Below are 10,676 nucleotides of genomic sequence, written 5' to 3' on the forward strand. Positions count from 1 at the left end.
TGAAAAAAAACATGAGGGGGTAACACTTGTCGTGTTTTATTGGTCTTTCCTATGAAAAAAAACATAAAGGGTTGACACTGTTGTTTTTTGTTGGTCGTCATGAAAGGAAAACATAAGGGGTAACACTGTTGTTTTTAATTGGTCGCCATGAAAAAAAACATAAGGTGGTACACTGTCGTTTTTTATTGGTCGGCATGAAAAAAAAACATAAGGGGTAACACTGTCGTTTTTATTGGTCGTCATGAAAAAAAATCCAAAGGGGAAACACTGTCTGTTTTTATTGGTTTCATGAAAAAAACGTAAGGGGTAACACTGTTTTTTTTTGTTGGTCGTCATGAAAGAAAAACATAAGGGGGTACCACTGGTCGTTTTTATTGGTCGTCATGAAAAAAAAACAGGAGGGGTACACTGTCGTGTTTTATTGGTCGTCATGAAAAAAAACATAAGGGGTAACACTGTGTTTTTTTATTGGTCGTAATGAAAAAAACATACAGGGTTTGAAAAAACCATAACTGTCGTTTTTTTATTGGTCGGCATGAAAAAAAAACATAAGGGGTAACACTGTCGTTTTGTTATTTGGTTGTCATGAAAAAAACCACAAGGGGTAACACTGTTTTTTTTTTGTTGGTCGTCCATGCAAGAAAACATAAGGGGTAACCACTGTCGTTTTTATTGGTCGTCATGAAAAAAAAACATAAGGGGTTAACACTGTTGTTTTTTAATTGGTCGTAATGAAAAAAAACATAAGGGGTAACACTGTTGTTTTTTATTGGTCGTAATGAAAAAAACATAAGGGTTGAAAAAAAAACATAACTGTCGATTTTTTATTGGTCGTCATGAAAAAAACCATAAGGGGTAACACTGTCGTTTTTTATTGGTTGTCATGACAAAAAAACACAAGGGTAACACTGTTTTTTTTTTGTTGGTCGTCATGAAAGAAAACATAAGGGTAACACTGTCGTTTTTTATTGGTCGTCATGAAAAAAAACATAAGGGGTAACACTGTCGTTTTTTATTGGTCGTCATGAAAAAAAACATGAGGGTAACTGTCGTTTTTTATTGGTCGTCATGAAAAAAAACACAAGGGGTAACACTGTTGTTTTTTATTGGTCGTCATGAAAAAAAACACAAGGGGTACACTGTCGTTTTTTATTGGTCGTAATGAAAAAAAAAATAAGGTTGAAAAAAAACCATAACTGTCGAATTTTTATTGTCCGTCATGAAAAAACCATAAGGGGTAACACTTTCGTTTTTTATTGGTTGTCATGAAAAAAACACAAGGGGTAAATTTTTTTTTTTTTGTTGGTCGTCATGAAAGAAAACATAAGGGGTAACACTGTCTTTTTTATTGGTCGTCAGGAAAAAAACATAAGGGGTAACACTGTCGTTTTTTATTGGTCGTCATGAAAAAAAAACTGAGGGTAACTGTCGTTTTTTATTGGTCGTATGAAAAAAAAACACAAGGGGGTAACACTGTTGTTTTTTATTGGTCGTCATGAAAAAAAACACAAGGGGTAACACTGTCGTTTTTTATTTTTCGTCATAAAAGAAACATAAAGGGTTACACTGTTGTTTTTTGTTGGTCGTCATGAAAGAAAACATAGGGATACACTGTTGTTGTGTGTGTGTGTGTGTGTGTGTGTGTGTGGGTGTGTGTTGTGTGTGTGTGTGTGTGTGAGGGAGAGAGAGAGAGTGTCTGTGTGTGTGAGAGAGATAGAGAGAGTGTGTGTGTGTGTGTGTGTGTGTGTAGGTGTGTGTGAGGAGAGGAGAGAGAGAAGCGTGTGTGTGTAATTTGAGTCCTTTCGTTCTGCTATTTATGGTTACCACATGCTGTTGTCTTGTCATCCTCCACACAGACCATCCCCATCATCAGTGAGGCCATGGTCTATAAAAAGCTTGTGGAAACATTTGTAAAATTTTGAGGCACGTTCGAAAATGTGGAATGAAACTGCCAGATGAGACTTCAAATAAAAGCCTTTCGGTTCAATACTGATTAAGTCGATTTCTTTTTTATTTACCCTTCCGAAGTTCGGTGCATTCGTTTTCATGTTTTTTTTATAAGTTGCGTGGTGTTTGATTCCAGGAATATTTTTAAGTGCCTAAATAGTATACAATTGAACCGTGCTTTCATTTTGAAGTGAGAGGGGAGGTAGAGGACCTGACTACTATCATTATCATTAGGAACATCGTAGAAACCCCTATCGTAGAAAACATTTAGTAACTATTATCACTACCATGTATCATTAGTTTATTATAAATAATTATTAATATCTAGTACTATATAACTACTATATACTATTCTTAATAATGAAAGTTCAGTTATTATCACTAACAATGTACTAATTATCATTAATAAATGCTATTAATAGAATTTATGGAACACAATAATTCATAGAATCTGACGCATAATGTTATCAATATGAAAAAAAAACGATCCCTCTATTATCGTTTAGATCAATTCATTCATTCTTCACAGAACAGAAGCCCCGTGGAGGCAGTTTCTCGTATCGGTCACTGGTTTTATTAGCAACGTTTCCTCGGTGAGATCAATACATTCATCCAGGTTCCCGATGTGTGCGTGATGTATGCCATCATCAAGTCGACCTCAACAGTGTCTTAAAAAAAAAGAGGCGTGCTGATCTCCTAGAGGGTTCAGACTGAGTAGCGTTTACATTCAAGATCAAATAAGGCAGCGACCCGTCAGAACGCTGCTCTGAGGTCAGGGGGGAGGGACCCTTCCCTCCTTCCCTCTCTGGTCGCGTGGGACACTAACAGTGCTCAGCAAGGAGGATATGAATGCATAGCTTAACAAGGCTTGTGGTGCCTCCACTTCCTGTCCAAATAAATACAATCCTATGAAATCCTCAGTGCAAAATCCTGACAGATGTAAGAGTGGGCGGACAGGAAGGCACACAGACAGACAGCCAGACAGACAGCCAGACAGACAGCCAGACAGACAGACAGACAGACAGACAGACAGACAGACAGACAGACAGACAGGCTGCAGACAAGACACCTGTCTCAGAGCTTTGGAGTTATCGTTCCTTTATATTGACTTTGGCAGAGCTGGGGCGTGAGGAGGTGCACCTAGACGAGGAGGTGCTCCAGACGAGGAGGTGCTCCTGGACGAGGAGGTGCTCCTGGATGAGGAGGTGCTCCTAGACGAGGAGGTGCTCCAGACGAGGAGGTGCTCCTGGACGAGGAGGTGCTCCTGGACGAGGAGGTGCTCCTGGACGAGGAGGTGCTCCAGACGAGGAGGTGCTCCTGGATAAGGAGGTGCACGGGGAGCAGGAAGCTTCATCTGTCATCTTGCAAAACCAACCAATGAAAACAGAGTCAAGATGACGGTCCTTCAACTCGAAGGACAAGGAGGTGAGGAGGAGGAGGAGGAGGTGAGGACCTAGAGGGTGGGGTAGGAGAAGAGAAGATGGGGAGGGGGCTTAGAGGGGGGAGGAGGAGGAGGAGGAGATGAGGAAGAGGAGGGGGTTTAGAGGAGGTGTCGTCAGGAGGAGTAGGTGATGGAGGAGCAGAGGAGGTGTAGTCAGGTGTGGAGGAGGTGTCGTCAGGAGGAGTAGAGGAGGTGGTGATGGAGGAGCAGAGGAGGTGTAGTCAGGTGTGGAGGAGGTGTCGTCAGGAGGAGTAGAGGCGGTGGCGGAGGGCGGGGCCCTACAGAGCTTTCCCCTCCAGGGTGACGACTACGCTGCCTCCCAGCTTCTCCGCCAGCGTGGCGCGGTCCTGCACCTCGTCCAGACCGTTCACCTGCCACTCGTGTTTGATACCTGCAGACAGACAGACAGACAGACAGACAGACAGACAGACAGACAGACAGACAGACAGACAGACGACAGGCAGGCAGGCAGGCAGGCAGGCAGGCAGGCAGACAGACAGACAGACAGACAGACAGACAGACAGACAGGCAAGTAGACAGACCGACCAATAGGCAGGCAGACAGACAGACAGACAGACAGACATAACGACAGGCAGACCAACAGACAGACAGGCAGAGACAGACAGACAAACAGACAAGTAGACAGACCGACGATAGGCAGGCAGATAGACAGGCAGAGAGACAGACAGACAGACGGACAGACAGACAGACAGACCGACGGACAGACAGAGAGGCAGTTTAGTGTCCTGACTCTGTGGTTCTGGTTCTCCTGAAGTCTAGAGCGACGCTAGAAATGCCAGTAGGAGACCATCTGATCTGCAGACGCTCGGTCAGGCTGGGCCTGCTGACAGCTGCAGTGGACTGACAGCCGTGGGCCACAGTTTGAGCCCCAGGGGGAACACTCCACTAGGTGTTCTCAATCTGTTTTATGAAATGAACCAATCAGGTCTCTAGCCCTGACCCATTAACCAACCCGATCAGAAGACTGTGCTACCCTCCTCACCTGTAAACTTCTTCTTAATGGCGTCTTTAGACGTGGCGTAGATCATCTTGCTCCTCAGCGGCGCGCCCTCTGGTGCCCTGGAGGAACAACAGTTAATATTCAATATTTATACCGCAAAATAATAAAACACCGGAGAAACCGAAGACATTTCAAATAAAACGACGACTTTAGCAATGACGTGGCAAATATGTAGATAGTTACAAAGACTGTTGGTGGACAGATAGACAGACCATTCAGACAGACATTGGGGAAGACAGAGAACAAGACAAAGACAGTTGGGCAGACAGACAGCCAGCCAGACAGAGACAGACGGTTCAGCAGATATACAGACAGCGATGAGCAGACAGTTAGCCTATATACCAGCATCCAGACAGACAGTTTGTCGGGCAGACAGACAGTTTGGTGGTCAAACAGACAGTTTGGTGGGCAGACAAACAGTTTGGGGTCAGACAGACAGTATGGTGGGCCGAGAGACAGAGAGAGCAGACAGACAGTTTGGAGTCAGACGGACAGTTTGGTGGTCAAACGGACAGCTTGGAGGCAGACAGACAGTGTGGTAGCAGACAGACCAGAAGATGAAGACCAGGTCCTCCTTCTTGGACTCGCGGGTCTCGTAGGTGGCGTCGTAGAGGCCGTAGCGACAGTCGCCGAGCGGCAGCAGCTTGACGAAGCAGGCGTACGGGTCGTCCACCGTGTCCCCGATGTCGCCCACCAGGATCTGCTTGCCCGGCTCCACCACGATCTGCTTCTTGTCGTCACTCAGGCAGAACAGCACCGCCTTCTTCCTCTTCTTCACATCCTCCGGCGACGAAGACTTGCGCACCTTCATGTCGTTGAACACCTTGATGACCTCATCGTTGACGGTGACGCCCGATGCCTGAGGGGGACAGGGGTGGGACTGGGGGGGGAAGAGAGCAGCATCACAACATGGGACAGGCACAGGACTTCATTCATAGGAGGTTTACTTTACTACTGAAAGGCCAATAAACGAGGCTTGACTGAGTTTACTGATGGAAGAGATAAAAGCCTACCGTCCGTATCTGATCATTAGTGGCAGATATCAAAATGAAATGAGGTTATTGGTTAAGAATATATAATCCATTGATTATATCCAATCCAGTCCATTATTGTAATCCATGGGGAAAAATAAGTATTGCAAATGAATAGCTATCAAAAATTATTCATTATTATATTTGGATATAAAGTATCCTCAGATTGTCAAATGACGAGGAATGATACTATATTTAGACAGAGAATATTAATACAAAGTGAATATATATATATATATATATATATATATATACACACACACACACACACACACACACACACACACACACACACACACAGTATATACTGACTCTAGTAAGTAAAGCCCCCAGACAGTCCTCCACATATCTTTAGACCTAAACCCCCCGAACAGTCTTTGACTTGACAGCCTGCTTTTCTAGGCCACTTCTCCAAAGTGAGAGCGAACCTCCTGGTCTCAGACATGGAGCAAGTTTGAGAACACTGGAGGACCGTTGAATGAGTAACGCTTTAGTGAGGTGAACTATGTAAGGAAACATTCATTAGAGCCACAGGAACTATAATTAGATAAGATGGCCGCCTTTCTGGACGGCCTTATGCTGGACCTCCTGCTCCAGTAAATCACGGTCCGGTCCAGTCCTGCAGTAAAACTAGTCGATACACCGAGGAACTCCCTAAAAACAATCCGTCCCGAGTACTGAACCCACCGGGGGCACAAGGCGGACGGCCGCCGTGCTAACACGAGTAGCCCCGGTCCCCACATAACGGTCCAGCCGCAAAGTCCTCAAAGTTGTTCGGTCGGAACCCAATTCAAACCCCCACGTCCTGGACTCGGGTCGGAGGTTCTTACCATGTTGTCCGGGTGGTTGTGTGGTCTGGTACAGTGCTACAGCGGACTAAAAAATGCACCGGGGAGCGGTGTTGTACCGGAGGAACGTGGGCAGCAGCCGGTCCTGAAGGAGTGAGCAGGCGAGGAGGGGGAGGAGAGACGCGGGGCGGACGCAGCAGGCGGCGGTCAGCGCGACACCGCGACAGCGGTATCGGGAGCGGCAGGTTGAGGATTAATCAATGAGTCGCCGATACTGCAGCACGATCCTTCCAATCAACACAACGTACATGTGCGGTTTAACTTCTAGCATGAAGTTTATTTGGCTACTTATATGGAGCTTATATCAACCTTATTCAAACATTAAAAATATTATTTCGACTAATCATAACAAAGTTATCCTATTTAACAGTTTGTATTGCAATATGATTTAGTTAAAAGCTCTGTTTTGTGTTCAGCTTTGACACTCATTTTTCAAATATACCGCATATCTTCAAATAACAAAGAAGATGCATCCCTCAGTACAATCGAAGTGTTTCGTTGTAAAAGGTGCAATAATGTACGGCCCACGTGGCCTAAGGACACACACGGTGATGTGCTGACCGCTGACCATATATGCTCCATCGTTGTTTCTGCGGGACAGAAAAAGATTTGCTGTTCCAGCTCTGGTGGATCCTCGCTGCCCCCTGGCGGAGAACACTAGTACTGCTCACACCTCAACCCCTCGGAGCAGCGGGTCGTGTGGTACTAGAAACAACATGTTTGAAACTGCCTTGTATGAAACCTAGATTTATTGTTTGTACAACAGTGGGATCGATTCACAGTGGAACCACAGTGACATCAGTAGGACTGGTAAACATGTAAAAAAAGAAAAAAGAAATCTATTTATTAAAACAATGTACACAACAGAAAATTCTAGCCAACGGACGTTTCTATAAATTCTAAGGGAGATCAAAGTATTGAACACAAAATGCAGTTGCCACCAAAACTAGAACGTCGTCATAAATAAAGCCAAAAGGATGGAATCACCGCAAAATAAATAACAGATCAGGGGCACCTGGATGCTCATTGGCTGACGGCAGGGGATCCGCCTGGCCAATGGGAATGCGTCTTACGGAACAGAACACAGCTCCTGCCTCGTGATTGGGTTACCGTCCTACTCCAGGACGTCACAACACACCCGTTAGGTTTAGTAGTCTAGAATATAAAAATAGAACACACTGGAAGACCGGGGTTCCCTGAGCGGACCCAGACACACCTCCCGCCTCCGTCGCCTGGGAATGATTCAAACCGGTCCGGTCCCTGCGGACCACACACGACGAGACCCCCCTGTAGGGGTCCTGCACCACCGGAGGGACTGAAGTCCACTCCAGACACAAAGAACACAAGTCGAACATCGTCTAAGAAATGGACCCGAACGGTTCAGCCCACCTGGGATTAACCATAGCCCTTGAGAGAAACTCATTTAGGAAAAACACAGGCTGACCTCTAGAGGCCGAGTTCTTAGCTACAGGTAAGGTCACAGGTAGAGCTTTAGGCTACAGGTAAAGGTAAAAGCCACAGGTAGGACTACAAGTAGAGCTTAAAGTAGAGCTACAGGTAGAGCTACAAGTAGAGCTTAAAGTAGAGCTAGAGCTACAAGTAGAGCTACAAGTAGAACTACGGGTAGAGCTACAATTAGGGCTACGGGTAGAACTATAAGTAGAGCTACAAGTAGAGCTACGGGTAGAACTATAAGTAGAGCTACAGATATAGCCAAAAGCTGCAGGTAGAGTTTCAATCTACAGGTAAAGCTACAAGTAGATCTGATATCTACAGGTAGACGAACAGGTAGAGTTTAAAGCTATTAGGTAGGAACAGTGCTAGCCAGGTCTTTAGAAAGATGCTAGCAAGGTGTCTAGAACAATGCTAGCCAGGTAGATTTGCTGTGAAGCCTCTTGCTACGAAGGTCAGATGAACGGCAGCCCAGAGTTCAGAGGTCAGGTGCGTTGGGTTTACATCCTGGGGCGCTTGGGGGCGGGGTCTCGGGGGGGGGGGAGACCCAGCTTGGCGAGCTCTGCGTGGTAGAAGTTCTGCAGGCGCACGCCGGCCTTGGCCTCGTTGGTGTGGGGGGGTTGTACTGCAGGCAGTTGGAGAACATCAGATCCACGTCCTCCATGTACTGGGCTGCAGGACACGGACAAGGACGGGTTAGGTCGCTCAGGCAGTACATCAGCCCCTCTGGATCCACCACATCAGCCCCTCTGGATCCACTACCAGCCCCTCTGGATCCACTACACCAGCCCCTCTGGATCCACCACACCAGCCCCTCTGGATCCACTACATCAGCCCCTCTGGATCCACCACATCAGCCCCTCTGGATCCACTACACCAGCCCCTCTGGATCCACCACACCAGCCCCTCTGGATCCACTACACCAGTCCCTCTAGACGCAGTACATCGCCCCCTCTGGATCCACTACACCAGCCCCTCTGGATCCACCACATCAGCCCCTCTGGATCCACCACATCAGTCCCTCTAGACGCAGTACATCGCCCCCTCTGGATCCACTACACCAGCCCCTCTGGATCCACCACATCAGCCCTCTGGATCCACCACATCAGTCCCTCTAGACGCAGTACATCGTCCTCTGGATCCACTACACCAGCCCCTCTGGACGCTGTTCTCACCTGAGGTCTTGTAGTCACAGTTGTTGACCTTTTCTCTGATGATGCTGAGGGCGATGGGCCTCTGGATGATCTCATAGTAGTCCGGAAGCTTCAGAGAACAAGAGAACATTGGATTTACAAAAGGTCAGAGTGTGTGTATCTCAGTCGCGCACAGGTGTGTGGCGCGCACAGGTGTGTGGCGCGCACAGGTGTGTGGCGCGTACAGGTGTGTGGCGCGTACAGGTGTGTGGCGCGTACAGGTGTTTGTACAGGTGTGGCACGTACCTGTGTCCTGGACACCAGCTTAATGAAGGGCCAGCTGTCCTCGTGTCTGACCAGCTCCACTGTAAGACGCTCGCAGGCAGACAGCTCGTGGACGCCATGGTTACGGCCCGACGAGCGACGGGAGGAGGAGGAGGAGGGCGGGAGCACGGTGAGGATGGGCAGGGGGCTTTAGGCGAAGGGGTCTTCTCTGCTGGAATAGAGAGGAGCAGGGCCTCAGACTACAGCGCCTGGCACGCCTGTTCTAGGTGACAGCTAGTCTAGTTCTAGGTAACAGCTAGTGTAGTGCTAGGTCACAGCTAGTTTAGTTCTAGGTAGCAGCTAGTATCTAGTTCTAGGTAACAGCTAGTGTAGTTCTAGGTTCTAGGTAACAGCTAGTGTACGGTTCTAGGTAACAGCTAGTGTCTGGTTCTAGGTAACAGCTAGTATCTAGTTCTAGGTTCTAGGTAACAGCTAGTATCTAGTTCTAGGTTCTAGGTAACAGCTAGTGTCTGGTTCTAGGTAACAGCTAGTGTCTGGTTCTAGGTAACAGCTAGTGTCTGGTTCTAGGTAACAGCTAGTGTCTGGTTCTAGGTAACAGCTAGTGTCTGGTTCTAGGTAACAGCTAGTGTCAGGTTCTAGGTGACTGATGGAGGTGCCCACCTGCTAGGGGTCTCTTCCGGGCGTTGCTCGGAGGAGGGGTCACCCCGTTCTGGAGCTTTGGGGTCCGGCCGCTGGGTCCCGCCCCTGCCCTGGAGGAGGAGGGCGTGGCCTTTTTCCCAGAAGCCCTGGGCAGCGGGGAACAACAGCGGAGGACTGAGACCAGTGCACGGCCTGGTTCACACACACACACACACACACAGCCTCGTCTGCTGCCTCAAGGCTTTTACTTGAATGCTGCTTTACCGTCTCTTGAAAATGATTGCTAATCTCAACGACAAACCTGACTAACCTGGTCAAATAAGGGTTAAACATAAACCATGGTGCCAGGAAACCACGCAGCGTGTTCAATTGAAACACTGCTTTTGAAATGTAAAGTTGAATTAATTAACAGCCTTTTTGTGTAAGCCCCTCCCACGCCTTACCTGTTCGCTGACGAGCCCTTCCCCAAGGGGGCGGAGCTAGCTTTGGGCGTGGTCTGGTTGCTGCTGGGCGTGGCCGGCTTGGAACGTGGAGAGATTTTGACTTTGCTACTCTTGCTGCTCCTGGAAATGAATACACACGTTGTCAGACCAACTCACACACCTGGTCCACAAACACACACATTTAATACACACGCTGTCAGACAACTAACACACCTGGTCCACAAACACACACACATATTTAATACACAGGTGTCAGACCAACTCGCACACCTGTACCCAAACACACACAAATTCAATACATACGTTGTCAGACAACTTCACACAAACATTACACACTTTACGACGAGCTCCTCCTCCTCCTCCTCCTCCTCCTCCTCCTCTGATTGGCTGGAGGAGCGCTGACGGGCCGAGGAGAGGCCGGACCTCTGCTTGGGTC

At 47.6% G+C, this 10,676-nt stretch overlaps 1 protein-coding gene across 3 annotated transcripts; it reads right to left on the reverse strand.

The window, feature by feature from the left end:
- Window positions 1-2,754: 2,754 nt before the first annotated feature.
- LOC130382562 (cofilin-2) lies at window positions 2,755-6,414 on the reverse strand. Of its 3 annotated transcripts, XM_056590386.1 has the most exons (6): window positions 6,271-6,414; window positions 4,961-5,268; window positions 4,392-4,468; window positions 3,671-3,779; window positions 3,153-3,264; window positions 2,755-3,099 (listed from the first exon to the last, which is right to left on the reverse strand). In XM_056590386.1, the coding sequence occupies exons 1-5, from the start codon at window positions 6,271-6,273 to the stop codon at window positions 3,159-3,161; spliced, it is 603 nt and encodes a 200-aa protein (XP_056446361.1). In that variant the 5' UTR covers window positions 6,274-6,414; the 3' UTR covers window positions 2,755-3,099; window positions 3,153-3,158. The 3 variants fall into 3 exon arrangements, with proteins under 3 accessions (XP_056446361.1, XP_056446360.1, XP_056446362.1); XM_056590385.1 differs by having other exon boundaries at window positions 2,755-3,264; XM_056590387.1 differs by lacking the exon at window positions 2,755-3,099 and having other exon boundaries at window positions 3,177-3,308; window positions 6,271-6,413.
- Between the last annotated feature and the right edge of the window lie 4,262 nt (window positions 6,415-10,676).

The sequence above is a fragment of the Gadus chalcogrammus genome, chromosome 5, assembly GCF_026213295.1.
Source record: "Gadus chalcogrammus isolate NIFS_2021 chromosome 5, NIFS_Gcha_1.0, whole genome shotgun sequence".
Lineage (NCBI taxonomy): Eukaryota > Metazoa > Chordata > Actinopteri > Gadiformes > Gadidae > Gadus > Gadus chalcogrammus.